The following is a 14,857-nucleotide window of genomic DNA, read 5'->3' on the forward strand; positions in this document are numbered from 1 at the left end:
AGAAATATGGGTTACTGTGGCCAGGATGGTTCAGTGGGTAGAGTGGGCGCACAGATACTGAGAGGTTTATGCCTCGACGCAGGGGTCCAGGGTTGGAGTCCGACCTGGGAATATTTCCTGCATGTCTTCCCCCTCTCTCTCCCCTTTCGTTGCTTTCCTGTCATTAAAGGCGGAAATGCCCAAAAAAAATATCTTTAAAAAAAAGAAATATGGGTTTCTTTCAACCAAATTGCCCAAAATAACATGGATGCATGCATGTATGTTGTATGAACTTAGATACAACATTGTTTGCAGGTTTTTTTATGGTTTCAAAACAGCATCCTGATCAAACTTTGACATGTACCACTCAACATCCTCTGATCTTACTTAGTCAAAGTAATTCATAATTTCTGCTTTTTTTCAACTCAAAAAAATAGATATAATGTTATATAAATTAGGTCTATCGATCATGAATTAAAAAGCGTTAAGAAAAGTTGTCACTTTTTCCAACAGGAGGGTTTTATATAGAGACTCTACAGCAGCTGCTGTTCTCTGGTCAGCCAGCAGGCGGCGGTAAACTTTATTAACACCGGATTAAAACACAAAAACACAGCAGCCGCCATTTTTCTCTGAGCGGAAGGAGGAAGAGCAGAGGGAAAACATTAAACTCTTCAAGTAAAAACCCTCCATAAATACATATTTTCTGTCATGGAGGTCCCCGGGCAGGACAGCGACTGGAGGAGCCCTCAGTTCCGACAAAAAGTCGTCGCTCAGATGTGAGATATCTTGTTTCAGTGTTGTGTGTTTTTTTTAGCTAAATCACTGGTTCTGTTTCTGTTGCGTTAGCCCAATGAGCTAAGCTAACGTTAGCTCAGCAGGAAAGCACGTCACGTCAAACCGTGTTTAAAAAAGCGCCAAATTAACACTTACTTGTAAAAAAGCGAACTAAACAGCGATCCATAAACATGGCAGTGAACATGTTACGAAAGATTTTGGCTCACTCTTTAATTCGGCGTACTTCAAATTGTTAAAACAACGCTAAATGGCTTTTTATTTCATATTTTATAATTAGCATCATTAACGTTAGCTGCTAGCGTTAAGCGAGTTAACTCTTTAACGGTAGCTACTCGTTTCACTTTAATTCGGCTCTGAGAAGAGATTAACATATAGACAATAACATATTTAAATATAGTATGGTATACACTATGTATTTTTTTTCGAAAACTTTATTCATCAAAATTACAATAACAGCCAGATAAACACACAATCCAGAGTCAGAGCAGAAACACATCACATTAAATATACACTGACTTGTGAATAAGGACCATAACGCATGTATCCATGTAACGGATTCAAAACAAGACTATGCTTACTGTATATATATATATAGCATAAATATTATGTAAATAAGTAATATTTACGTGGGCATACTTAAAATGTTGTGATGATATAAAGTGTGTGTGTGTGTGTGTGTGTGTGTTTATAGGCCTGGGTTGTCGTAGTTGGTTTTCTTGCCTGTACTGAAATCTTCATGTTCTGACTGATTAGTGTATTATTTGAACATGTTCAAACTAAACTAACTGAAGCGTGTGTTTTCTCTCCAGTGAAGAGGCGATGAGGAAGGCAGGAACCGCACACACCAAGTCCAGCCAAGACATGGAGAACCACGTTTACGTCAAGGCCAAATCCAGAGTGAGTAGTGGATCTCAGCGGGACAGAGCGGTGAAACATAACCAACCTTTTCATCCCAGTCTTACCGTGTAGTAACGGATGTCCCTCTGTGTTTCCCAGGAGGAGTATTTATCTCTGGTGGCCAGGCTCATCATACACTTCAGGGACATCCGTAAGTATGAAACATTTGGAAAAGCAGACTGATTTGCTCTCGCGAGTCATGTGACCAAATCGCAGCCTTTGCGATTAGGAAATCGCGTTTTAACATATCGCGATATTATCGCAAATGCAATTAATCGTTCAGCCCTAATCTGAAGTCTCTTTTATATAGACCTTAGTGGTCCCCTAATACTGTATCTGAAGTCTCTTTTATATAGACCTTAGTGGTCCCCTAATACTGTATCTGAAGTCTCTTTTATATATAGGCCTTAGTGGTCCCCTAATACTGTATCTGAAGTCTCTTTTATATAGACCTTAGTGGTCCCCTAATACTGTATCTGAAGTCTCTTTTATATAGACCTTAGTGGTCCCCTAATACTGTATCTGAAGTCTCTTTTATATAGACCTTAGTGGTCCCCTAATACTGTATCTGAAGTCTCTTTTATATAGACCTTAGTGGTCCCCTAATACTGTATCTGAAGTCTCTTTTATATAGGCCTTAGTGGTCCCCTAATACTGTATCTGAAGTCTCTTTTATATAGACCTTAGTGGTCCTCTAATACTGTATCTGAAGTCTCTTTATATAGACCTTAGTGGTCCCCTAATACTGTATCTGAAGTCTCTTTTATATAGACCTTAGTGGTCCCCTAATACTGTATCTGAAGTCTCTTTTATATAGGCCTTAGTGGTCCCCTAATACTGTATCTGAAGTCTCTTTATATAGACCTTAGTGGTCTCCTAATACTGTATCTGAAGTCTCTTTTATATAGGCCTTAGTGGTCCCCTAATACTGTATCTGAAGTCTCTTTATATAGACCTTAGTGGTCCCCTAATACTGTATCTGAAGTCTCTTTTATATAGGCCTTAGTGGTCCCCTAATATTGTATCTGAAGTCTCTTTCCCGAAATTCAGCCTTGGTGCAGAATTCCAGCCACAAGAGCCAGTCCCACAATGAGCTTTCCTTAGGATGTGCCATTTCTGTGTCTGTAGCTTTAAATACTATTGAGGAGGAGAGAGGGGGGGCAAGGTGGAGGGTGGGGGTGTGGCTTTGACCAACTGTCATGTTGCTTGTTTGCAAGCCATGATGTCTCTCTCTCATGGGTGGGCCAAATTCTCTGGGCGGGCAAAGCAGAGAAAGGAGAGGTAACCTTTCCCCTTATGACGTCATAAAGGGAAGATTCCAGATCGGCCCATCTGAGCTTTCATTTTCTCAAAGGCAGAGCAGGATACCCAGGGCTCGGTTTACACCTATCACCATTTCTAGCCACTGGGGGACCATAGGCAGGCTGGGGAACTCATATTAATGTTAAAATTTTTCATGCCATGGGACCTTTAAGTAGAAACTCACCCCTGTGTCCCGCTGCGGTGGCCAGTCATGTCACCGGCCATCAGACCTGGGTGTGTTTTGAGGCAGTGAGAGGGTTACTTTTCCTAAAGAAAGCCCCTATTTGTTATTCCCGGTCTGTGTAAATAATGAGCTCTCAGTCCTACCAATCACTAATATCTTAATATTGTTATTGTTACAGACAAGAAGGCACTCGGAGTTCAAGGTAAGTCAGTTTTGTTTTTGTCTCTGTTTGGGTCACCATTCCGTTTTTTTTTTTTTCTGTGCTGTGTTTCCGTCCTCCTCCGTCTCTTCCAGACTCATGGGGTTGATGGTTTCTGCTAGGGATGTCCCGATCAGCTGTTCTCCTCTCCGATCCAATCGTACTGTGATCGGAGACATCCCTAGTTTCTGCTGTGCATGTCGGAGCTTCATAATTTGATCTGTTGTCTACCCTTCTGCTAGATCCCATGAATGCCCTGACTAACCTGACGGGGGTTGGCGGGGGCCCGGGCGCCATTGGCATGGGGCCCCGCCCAACCGGGGCTCCAGTGGGTGGCATGGGGGCCATGGGGCAGATGCAGATAGGCCAGCATGCCATGGCAGGGGTGGCTGGAAACCCACAAGCCAGTGAGTGTGTTTCCTCCGTGTGGTGTGTGTTTGCTGGCTGCAGCACAGCTGGTCTTTCCTTCAGTCTCCTTTCAGCTTTGGCACTGTGTGTGTGTGTGTGTGTGTGTGTCTGGGTGTGTGTGTGTCTGGGTGTGTGTGTGTGTGTCTGGGTGTGTGTGTGTGTCTGGGTGTGTGTGTGTGTGTGTCTGGGTGTGCGTGTGCGTGTGTGTGCGCGGCACATCCGCTCCACGAATGGTCCGCATATGTTACGAATTCAATGTAGCCAAAGCGTTAGGATGGGTTAAGAATGCAGAAATAAAATGTCACTACATTGTACTGTATGTATGTGACTTTTAAGAATAGTGTCTGTGTTCTTGTTAACTCTGCAGTCGGGGGTCCAGGACAGATGCCGATGCAGCAGATGGTGCAGGCGCAGCAACAGTCGCTCCAGTTCCAGCAGTTCCAGCAGCAGCAGCAGCAGAACGCCATGCAGCAGCAGCAACAGCAGCACCAGCAGCAGAACGCCATGCAGCAGCAGTTACAGCAGCAGCAGCAGCAGCTGCTGAGGGTGCAGCAGATGCAGCAGCAGCAGCACCACCAGAACCAGCAACTTCAGCAGCAGCACCAGAACCAGCAGCAGCAGCAGCAGCAGCAACAGGCCCAGAACCAGCAGCAGCAGAACCAGGTTTATATGCTATTCCCTTAAAAGAGATCGACGCACACACCAGCGCACAAGTATAAACCTCACGCCACAGCGACAGCTCTTCGTGGTGCATCCGCAAAACCATACAGTATCAGGCTTTACCTCCGGAAGAATTTTTTTCTCCTGTTGGTACTAGTTTTCTCTGGCTGATGATGAAGACATTCAATGACCTAACACTTTACCTTCACACACTGTTTGTTGCCTGCGTCTGCAGATGCATCAGACGAGGATTCAGCAGCAACAGATGGTGCAGCTGCAGCTACAGCAGCAGCAGCATGCCCAGGCTCAAGCCCAGGCTCAGGCGCAAGCCCAGGCTCAGGCGCAAGCCCAGGCTCAAGCCCAGGCCCAGTCCATTCAGCACATGGTTCAGCAGCAGCAGCAGCAGCAACAGCAGCAGGTTCAGGCCCAGGTTCAGCCTCAGCCGGGTCAGATGCCTCCCCACCCTCAGCAGCAGCAGCAGCAGCAGCAGCAGCCCGGCATGGTGCCCCAGTCTCTGGCGGGACAGATGGCGTCCGCTCAGCACGTTCCCATCAACTCGCTCAGTCAGCAGCAGCAGCAGCAGCAGCACCAGCTCAAGATCCAGGCCTTCCAGGTGAGGACACATTTAGTCTGCTACGTTTTTGGTTTAAAAAAAACAAATGTTTTCTTGTGCTACGTTTACACCTCGCGTCCACACTGCTGCGGCGTTTCCGAGCCCCTGAAACGGAAACATTTGGAAACGCTGCTTCCCCCGTTTTGGTTTGAAAGCCGTGGGGGACGCTTTGTAGTCTGGACGGACACAAACGGAGACTTTTGGAAAGGATGCCGCACGGTCAGTCAGTGTTATCGGTTAGGCAGGCTTACATATCTGTCGGGAAAAATCCCACCACTGGGTTCCAGTCGACGCTTACCCCTCCTCTGCTTGCATGCTTTGCTGTGTGTCTGTGTGTGCCCCTGTGTGTGTCTGTGTCTTTGTGTGTGTGTCTGTGTGAAAGCAGGCCCGTGCCCTGCAGCAGCAGCAGCAGGCCCAGCAGGCGCAGCAAGCAGCGCAGCAAGCCGCAGCTCAGGCGCAGCTCAACGTGGCCGCTGCAGCCAGCGTTCCTGGACAGGTGAGACTTCACGTGTAATAGCTGTGAATGAAATCTCACCAGGCAAAGCAAATACCAGTATGGTCTCTGGGTTTTCGGCCTAAAGTAGTTCTTACATTCTCCATTCTAAGCCTAACTCTGATAACATTTCAGTCAACTAAAATATATTAAAAGAACTATGAAATTGATGCCGTTCATCCAGCTGTTTAAATCAGCCATGGTGCTTATTTTAGAGCAGTGTTTCCCAAACTTTTTCATGTGAAGGACCCCTAAAATGACACAAATTAGACCCCCATTTGATACCCTCCATTCATATTTTAACATCTGGTTAATTATGTTTAATGGCAATCAGCTGTGAAATTGGTTGCGGTCGGGTCTGGCTAGTTCAGCTCGGACACTTCTCTGTTCCTCACGGGTCCGGGTCCAGCCATCAAATATTAGACGGGTTTGTTTTCAGCTAGTACATTTCTGGGTCTTTTTGGGGGTTTTGGACCCGTGAAGACCTTTTTGTTAGTTTTGGGATGTGTGCCTCCTCTCTGCTCACCTGTCCTGTCCTGTCCCCTGAAGTTGGTGCGTCCCGGGATGCCGATTCCTCCCCGGATGCCTCGAGCCCTGAACCCCTCCATCCCTCCTCCAAACGCTGCCGCCGCCGCCGCAGCAGCCGCTGCCGCAGCCGCCGCCGCAGCCGCAGCCGCCGCCGCCACCGGTGTGGGAGCACAGCAGATGACACAGCAGGTACTTCTCCTCCTTCAACACCAGGGTCGCTGATTGCAGAATGTCATCGCTCAGCGGTGCGGATGCTCACATCGTTACGGTTGCGGTTAATTACGTCTGGAACAGCAGTGTTGCATATGTCTTGGGCTTTTATTGTGAAAAGTCAGAACGGCAAACACTGCGTTTGTCAAGGTTGAAAGGACTAATACAATGTTGCTGTCTGTACAGTCTATGCTTCGGACAGCCGCCTCTGTGTTGTTGTATTACGGTCCTCATAAGGAAACAACACAACCTGATTGGTTGATGTCTTTACTCGCATCGCGTGAGCTCAGGAAAATACGTTGCTTTACCACCGCGTAACATTCGTGATCTGTGGGTGTAAAGACCTTTTCGTCAGACCTCTGACCCTGCCTGACCTGTCCACGGTTTGCTTCTGTCTGTCTGCGTCACCGCACAAAGAGTAACAACATGCCAGAGTGGGAACTTTACAAATGTGTCAGCACAGTGGCTCAGTGGTTCAGCACTTCTGCCTCACAGCAAGTACCCACCACAGAGTTCGATACCCGGTCTGGGCGGGGCTTTTCTGTGTGGAGTTTGCAAAAAAAAAAAAAAATAAATAAATAAAAAATCTGAAGTGTGGGTGCACTATGAAATAGTGAAAGATGATCCAAAGTAAGATGCAAGTTGTGTGTCTGCCCGATACAGGACAACCCGGTCTCACGGCAGTTCTTGAAATGGTCACGTCATTTTGATCTATTGATACGTGTACAGGGAAACAATTTTCTACATGAGTTCGTGGTGATCACCACGAAATTGGAACGTTACCATTTCACAAACTGCCATGTGACTGGGCTGCAGCTGCAGCTGGGGGGCAACAACGGGGAAATTAAACGCCGCACGCCGGCGACAACAACAACGGGACGCGCTACAACAACGGGACGGTTGTGGTTAGGAAAAGAAAGACGGGGAAAAGTTGTGGTTAGGAAAACAAGAATGCGGAAAGGAACTACCACACGCGGGACGCGATCCCCGGTCTCCGGGGTGAAAGTCCTGTGTTGTTTGACCCATCCACCCCCCCGACCAACCTCCTTACGCAGATTTTCGGCTTTTCAATACTACTCGCTACCATAATCGTGCTGTGATCACGTAATATGCTTCCCATTCAAATACATAACTTTAAAATTCGTGCTCACCAACACGAAAAAAAACCAGAGAAACGTGCCCCTGTACACGAATCAATAGATTAAATAACGTCACCATTTCACAAACTGCCGTGAGACTGGGCTGGGCACAGCCCACGGAATGATGCGTCCGCCCAGATGATCACCAAATCCTGCACACCAGACCAGCAAGCCGCTGCGTTATATGCAAAGAGGAAATGTTTGCACCGCCACCACCCGTGCTTGACGTCGCTGTTTACAGAGCTTTATCGTTCAGCAGTGTGGATGCTCACATCCTTATAGTTATCCTTCTTGGTGTGGACGGCCCTTAAAGGGGTGCTATGCAGTTTGGGCCATTTCTTGGCTGTTTTCTGGCTTTTTGCTGGCAGGTTTCTCTATAGAGCTCCCCCTACAGCTTCAGAATAGATATCTGGCAGCTCCTATGTTTACTTGTGTCTGACTCCTCTCGGTCACTCTGCCGTTTCCTCTTTCTCTGTTCCTCCGACAATGCTTTCCTAGCTTTCTGCTTCTTTTTTTGCCGGCTCAGCCATGACGATAGTGTGAAAAACTCCATCGTTACCTTGTTCTTGTAGCTAGCCGGTTCCTGTATGTGTGCAGTGCCGTGAAGCAATTCGTTACATGGCGAGACCTGATATCACGCCATACTTCCTGACGCTGAGGCCGGCAGCTCGCTGGCCAAAAGTTGCGAGGGTGGTTTTTCAGCTCACAGGCGCTAGGGGGGAGCGAGACGACCACCATTCAACCCGAAAAAAAAGTCATATAACCATTCCAATGACTCCCAAGCTGTTCAGTTAAGGTAAATTAAGCTAAAAAAACTGCATAGTTCCCCTTTAACATTACTTGTTGACTTTTAGAAATATGTTGCGTTTATTCAAGTCAAAAAAATACAGTTAATATCCAGTTAAACAAATCAACAGTGAAAACACCTTGAACTGAGACATTTCCCTTCAGACTTTTCCTGTTAGAACTTCATTTTGCCGTCCTACGTTCAGGAAGTCTTGAAGTTCATTGTGCTGCTCCAGCAGCTGCATCTCTCCTCCTGTGATTGGCTAATTCTTTTCTCGTCCAATCACTTTCCTCCACAGGCACAGCAGCATCAGATGATGTCATCACCTTCACCTGTGCAGGTGCAGACGCCTCAGTCGATGCCCCCCCCTCCCCAGCCGTCGCCTCAACCCCCCACCTCACAGCCCAACTCAGTCAGGTACAACAAGGCCTTCAATTCCATTTCTATTCAATTTTATTTATAGTATCAAATCCTAACGAGTTATCTCAGGACACTTTACAGATAGAGTAGGTCAATAATAGTCACAATAAAGATAACGGAACTATGACTAGAAATAGTAGTCGTAGTAGTTCATGGCGTAGCAGGGCACAGCAGGGCACAGCAGGGCGTAGCAGGACACTGCTGGTCACAGCAGGACATAGCAGGGCGTAGCAGGGCGCCGAGCAGGACCACGGGGACAGCTACATCATGATTTAGGTGCCACCCTGATCCAAGGAAAACCGCTGGGCAAGAAAGCATAAGGACCCAGAGAAGAGAGAGGTGATCAGTGTCAAAGGAAGTCCTCCTGGCTCCTAAAACTATAACATCATAACTAAGAGCTGGTCCAAGGCAAACCTGAGCCAGCTCCATTGTTAGAAAGTATGACTGTGGAAGCCGGTTTATAAAAAAGTACTTCCTGTCTCCAGCTCCGGTCCCACTCCGTCTCCGGGGGGTTTCCAGCCCAGCCCCTCCCCTCAGCCCTCACAGAGCCCCGCCACCGCCAGGACCCCCCAGAACTACGGAGTCCCGTCTCCTGGACCGCTTAATACTCCAGGTCAGTGCTAAGAACTAATACCACACTGTATACATACTCTGTGACAGTAAAAGTGTGCAAGTATCATCAGGATAATGTAGTGAAAGTATTAAACCATTGTAGTGTGTGTAAAGGATCAACCAGCTGTGTGTGTAATGGTCTGATCATCTCAGCGTGACTTGTAGCTGTTATATTGTTGGCTAGTTTACTTTAGAATCAAACATCAGATTTATAAACTACATGTGTGCGTGCGTGTGAGTGTGAGATCACAGAAGGCTGTATCATGTGGACGCGCCGACAGTGTTGTTGTCATTACTTAGAATTCCTCATGTGGGAGACAGAACCTATGCAATATAGCTTTAACTTGTCCCCCCCCCCGCCCCCCTGTCTCCAGGTAACCCCAGCTCGGTGATGAGTCCGGCGGGGGCCACGTCTCTGGAGGACCAGCAGTACATGGAGAAACTCAAACAGTTGTCTAAATACATCGAGCCTCTGCGCCGGATGATCAACAAGATTGACAAAAATGAAGGTCAGTAGTCAGGAGGAATCTCCAGATGTTAGTTAGTCATTAGAGTCATTTCATCACGCAAACATGTCCAAACAAAGGGGGAGAATCTGACAAATAGTGCTACCACTACGCGTTATTTTCCTGGGTGAATGGATGAGTAGTTTGGTCTCTAAAATGAGGATCAGTGTTTCCCAAAAAGCCCAAGATAACGTCTTCAAAGATATTCAGTTTCCTGTCCCAGAGGAGAGAAGAAACTAGAACATATTCACCTTTTAACAAGCTGATTTCATCAAGTGAAAATGTAAATACTTATTGGAAAGTTTAGGGTTTTTTTAGGCGCTTTAAAGACAAAAACAATTGACTGATTAACTGAGAAAATCAAAGTCCAATTAAATAATGATCTTCAGCATTACATGTGTCTCTGAGATTACTCGTGGTCCATTTCAACGACGGAATAGTAATTAAAATCCATGTTGTTGTTTGTGTCGACAGACAGAAAGAAAGACCTGAGTAAGATGAAGAGTCTGTTAAACATCCTGACTGATCCAAACACCAGGTAACAGCTGCTCTCTGAGCCCTTCTACAGAACACACATTCATCAATCAATGACTCAACTGTGTGTCTGTCTGTCTGTCTGTGTGTGTGTGTGTGTGTGTGTGTCTCTCTCTCTCTGCAGGTGTCCTCTGAAGACGCTGCAGAAGTGTGAAATTGCTTTAGAGAAGCTGAAGAACGACATGGCCGTGGTGAGAACTTCTAATTATAAAAAAGAATAACTTCATTTGTTTGAATAAAGGTTTGAAGTTTGAATAAACAGTGGTGTGTGTGTGTGTGTGTGTGTGGTTCCAGCCGACCCCCCCTCCCCCCCCAGTGCCCACCAAACAGCAGTACTTGTGTCAGCCGCTGCTGGACGCCGTCATGGCCAACATCCGCTCGCCCGTCTTCAACCACTCTCTGCACCGGACCTTCGCCCCCGCCATGACCGCCATCCACGGGCCGCCCATCACGTACGTCTCAACGTCTGCACAACATCCACACAACATTCCCCTAGCATCCCCATAACATCTGCAATCTGCAGGCAATTTCATCGCATAAAATTGCATAAGTATCCCGCATATTCCATCACATTTTTTTAAGAAAACGTGCCGCATTATCAAGGATTTTTGCCCGCAACAATCACAAAAAACTCCCCATTTTTCTGGAAGGACTGCCTATTTCTGATACCGTGGCGGCAGAAATGATGCCATGGCGGGGCCGCCACTACAAAAATCAACACAGAGGAAACGCTGTAAAGAATTTTTTAGGTTTTAAATAAACGATTGTGTGTGTTTTGAGGTTGACGTTCTCGCTGTCCAGCGTCCTGATGTTGTGTCCCCTCTGGTCTCCAGCGGCCCCAACATCTCCGGGAGCAAGAGGAAGCACGAGGAGGATGAGCGGCAGACCATCCCCAACATCCTGCAGGGAGAGGTGGCCCGCCTCGACGTCAAGTTCCTGGTCAACCTGGACCCGTCCTTCTGCAGCAACAACGGCACCGTGCACCTCGTCTGCAAACTGGGTAAATACAGACGCCGACGCCGCCGCATCTCCACTTCCTCCTCCCGGGTGAACACACAGCCTGTAGGAAATCCTTCTAAACATCCTACCACAGCTTGACAAACCTTCAAAAGCTAGCTCGCCAACGTGTCCAACATGGGAAATGCTTGGTTGTAGCTCTATCCTATTGCGTGCAGAGGGGATTTGAGAGACAGCCGTTTGTCCCGCCCCTCGGATTGAGCCCGGCCAATGGTGAGTTCCCAGACCCAACATCTGGATGTGGGGCTGGCTGGTCAGGCTAACTATATACTGCATCTGTAAAGAAACTCCCGCACACTGTCTAACTCAACCTAAGTTAACAAAGTCACATTTAATATCTGGCAGCGTTTGGGTGTACTCAGCTGAAGTCAAACTTAATAATAAGTCGATCCCGGGTTAGTTGTGCTTTGGCTCCACCTTTAGAGTGCTGTGTCCAATTAGCATCACACCTGCATTTCATGTTATACATGTTGTTATAACAACAATGCTGTGTTTGAAATCCCGCACTTCTGTACTTCCACGTGCTGTTTTGTAGTACAAAGTGCGTTCACACTGGCGGACGTGTGGCCACATGCAAAATGATGAGGAGACAAATGTAACACACACGAGACCAGTGTTGTACATGTACGTGCACTCAGGGAAGAATCCCGTTGAGACCCACTGCAAGGGAAGTTTGTCCTCTGAGGAAGACCTACTTATGTCCAAACGTTGGCACATTTTAAAAAGCTCGATGGCAGTTTTATTTCTAAGGACAACGCACATTATTGAAATTTATTGAAAAAAATAGCTGGTACAGGGTATAAAATCCTCTATTCCAGACGCAGCAAACATATATATATATATATATACATATATTTTTTTTTTTCACATTTGAACATGTTGCTTTCATAAAACACATTAATGTCATGATTGAAATTGCATGTTACTGCTGATGTCCAGATGGAACGCTCTACAACAGATGTTAATGTCCCGACCCCATCAGCAGGCTGTGTGAAGGTTGTGTACAGATCCTATGCTGTATGGCCCCCCCCCCCCCATCAGCAGGCTGTGTGAAGGTTGTGCTGTGTTGTTGTGTTCCAGATGATAAAAACCTCCCCAGTGTTCCTCCTCTGCAGCTCAGTGTTCCTGCTGATTACCCCGACCAGAGTCCTTACTGGGCTGATGACGGGGACCAGTACGGTGAGACCAGCAGCTCACACACACACACACAGCTCACACACAGCTCACACAGTAACACACACACGCCTTCTCTACACAACATGAATGAAAATAAAAGATGTCCCCCCCCCCCCAGCAGGTGCGAACAGCTTCCTGCAGACAGTCCACCGGAACATGACGTCCAAACTGCTGCAGCTTCCTGACAAACACTCAGTGACAGAGCTGCTCAACACCTGGGCTCAGAGCGTCCGCCAGGCCTGTCTGTCAGCCGCCTGAGGCCCCGCCCACTTCCTGTCTCCATCTGCTGCAGACACAGTAACTCCTCCCCTCACCTCAGTAACCCCTCCCCATGTCTGAGTGTCTGATGAGAATAACTGGTCCAGTATTAAACCAGAACCAAGCTGTAATGTAACCCTACAGGACTAATGTTCAGCAGCAGTTAGAGTCACTAAAAGTTCTGTTTTTACCCACCAGACTCCATGTAAATAATCAGGACTTTTAGCGTGTATAGAGCCAGCATATTTCCACCAGACTCCATGTAAATAATCAGGACTTTTAGCGTGTATAGAGCCAGCATATCTCCACATGTAAATGGGTGAATTAAGGGTTTATTTCAAACAAACCAGAGTGGTGATTGTTGGAACAGTGGAAAGATGAACCAAGACGGCTTTTGGTAGTTTTATTTAGTTTCTGTCCACTTTGAATGAAGTTTGTTTTACGATGCTAAAAGTAGTGATTATTTACATGGAGTCTGGTGGGTTTGGTGATGGGGATTTTTGTCCCTTTTTTCGATGCTTTTAACACTTTTTGAAACGTTTTTCTCAACGCTTCTTTAAATTCATGGTCAATAAACCTAATTTATATGACATTTTAGCACATTTTTTTGTAAAAAAAAACCCCCAAAATGCTGAATTATTTTGACTGAGTTCGCAGACTGTTAAGAGTGTAGTCAGGATGCGGTTCTGAAACCATCTCTGTGTTCACAGACACTACAGTCGGAGCAGACGTTACCGGGCGGCTGCTTCCCCTCCGCTACCTGCTGGACTTTTCTCCGTCGCAAAGAAAGAAAGAAAGAGCAGCTGTTGTTCCCCACGCTCATCTTAGTCCCTGAACATCACCACGCGGTCTGATCCCGATGCATTCTGGGTGAAAGAAGACTTCCTACAGCCAGAGAGCAGACGTTAGCAGCTTGTAAATAACAAACTCAACGCAGGAAAAGAGAACCGGAGAAACCAGACCATCATGTAAAACTACAGCCCGACTGTCATTTATCCCTATATATATATATATATATATATATATATATATATATTCCGCACCCTGAATGCAACATAATGTGCTTCTGTTTCTTCTTTAGTCGAGGTGTGATGTCAGTTTTTGTACCACAGAAGAGCGCTGTTGTAAAGATAAACTCTGACTGACTTTGCTTTTCAGAGTGAAAATATAAATGTATTTTTTTGCTATCATAAATAAAGAACTTTTCAGTTGAACTTTTTAAATCCGAGACTCCGTTTCAGTCACTGAAGACTAAATATGTAAAGTTTTTATTTTGGGTTCACTGGTCGGCAGAAAGCGGCTAAAAATGGCGTCTGAGAAACCTTTTCTGTTTTTCAGGAAATTTAAAGGGGCGCTATGCAGTTTGGGCCATTTCTTGGCTGTTTTCTGGCTGTTTGCTGGCAGGTTTCTCTATAGAGCTCCCCTACAGCAATACCACGTCATTCAATACCCAATTACAATCCCTAAAGAGTAAGTCTCAACATCAGTGAGCCAATCAGCCTGCAGCATGCTTCTACCAAGATCTAATAACGTCTGTGACTGGCTGTCTAACGTTACACGTCGTAGAGACACGCAGGAAAAACTACTCAACATTACTCAGACAGTATATATAATGGACCAACAGATCCCGTGTCTCTGGACGGAGACCAGTGAAGGATATTAGAAGTCTCTTTTCCGGTGATGGCTGAGCGTTACTGAGCAGCCTCCAACTGAGCTTGAAGACGTTGATGTGACGTGAGCAACCTGTCTGAAAGTTGGAAGTCTTCTGGTAGCTGTGCCAAGAGAAATCTCAATCATTCCCAATCTAGCAGAGACGGAGAGCGTAGGTATATGTAAGGAGATAACATAGACACAGGCTAATTATTGATCACTAAAATGATAGTTAACATTAGTAATTAAACTTAAACAGCTAATGGAAGTCCAAACTGCCTGAGAGCTTCTCCTGTACTATACGGTAATTCCTCTACTATGAGAGTAAGTCTCGTGGTTATGACCCAATCGTTAGCCTATTTTTATAAAAACGTCTGCTACGGAGCCATAACGTGAGGTACAAGGTAATGGAGCCTTTTATACATTGTCGTGTTTCTTTAGAAATAAACAATGGACAAATAGAGTCTTTAAACTCTTCAGATGTAAAGTT

The 14,857-nt window shown here is 46.2% G+C and overlaps 3 protein-coding genes across 8 annotated transcripts in view; 1 reads left to right on the plus strand and 2 right to left on the minus strand.

The window, feature by feature from the left end:
• The window catches only part of LOC116062299 (cephalotoxin-like protein), a 1,100,540-nt gene that overhangs the window by 829,145 nt on the left and 256,538 nt on the right, over positions 1-14,857 (minus strand). The gene's annotated exons all lie outside the window — the stretch shown is intronic.
• The window catches only part of thoc6 (THO complex 6), a 28,470-nt gene that overhangs the window by 5,937 nt on the left and 7,676 nt on the right, over positions 1-14,857 (minus strand). The window lies entirely within an intron of this gene.
• On the plus strand, positions 575-13,516 carry med15 (mediator complex subunit 15). 6 transcript variants are annotated; one of them, XM_031300059.2, is made up of 19 exons: positions 575-755; positions 1,584-1,671; positions 1,771-1,822; positions 3,336-3,359; positions 3,599-3,763; positions 4,132-4,427; positions 4,660-5,037; positions 5,420-5,533; positions 6,080-6,247; positions 8,493-8,611; positions 9,100-9,227; positions 9,601-9,735; positions 10,207-10,270; positions 10,391-10,457; positions 10,561-10,718; positions 11,100-11,266; positions 12,364-12,462; positions 12,578-12,756; positions 13,428-13,516. In XM_031300059.2, the coding sequence occupies exons 1-18, from the start codon at positions 688-690 to the stop codon at positions 12,715-12,717; spliced, it is 2,430 nt and encodes an 809-aa protein (XP_031155919.1). In that variant the 5' UTR covers positions 575-687; the 3' UTR covers positions 12,718-12,756; positions 13,428-13,516. The 6 variants fall into 6 exon arrangements, with proteins under 6 accessions (XP_031155919.1, XP_031155920.1, XP_031155922.1 ...); XM_031300060.2 differs by having other exon boundaries at positions 12,581-12,756; XM_031300062.2 differs by having other exon boundaries at positions 5,423-5,533.

Source organism: Sander lucioperca, chromosome 21 (assembly GCF_008315115.2).
Source record: "Sander lucioperca isolate FBNREF2018 chromosome 21, SLUC_FBN_1.2, whole genome shotgun sequence".
NCBI classification, from domain to species: Eukaryota; Metazoa; Chordata; class Actinopteri; order Perciformes; family Percidae; genus Sander; species Sander lucioperca.

Bases quoted from the DNA above. Each gene is read 5' to 3' on its own strand.
- med15 (XM_031300059.2), top strand. From the start codon at position 688: ATGGAGGTCCCCGGGCAGGACAGCGACTGGAGGAGCCCTCAGTTCCGA. The intron at 9,228-9,600 runs GTCAGTGCTAAG...CCCTGTCTCCAG, and splicing joins TGGACCGCTTAATACTCCAG to GTAACCCCAGCTCGGTGATG. The intron at 10,719-11,099 runs GTACGTCTCAAC...TCTGGTCTCCAG, and splicing joins ATCCACGGGCCGCCCATCAC to CGGCCCCAACATCTCCGGGA.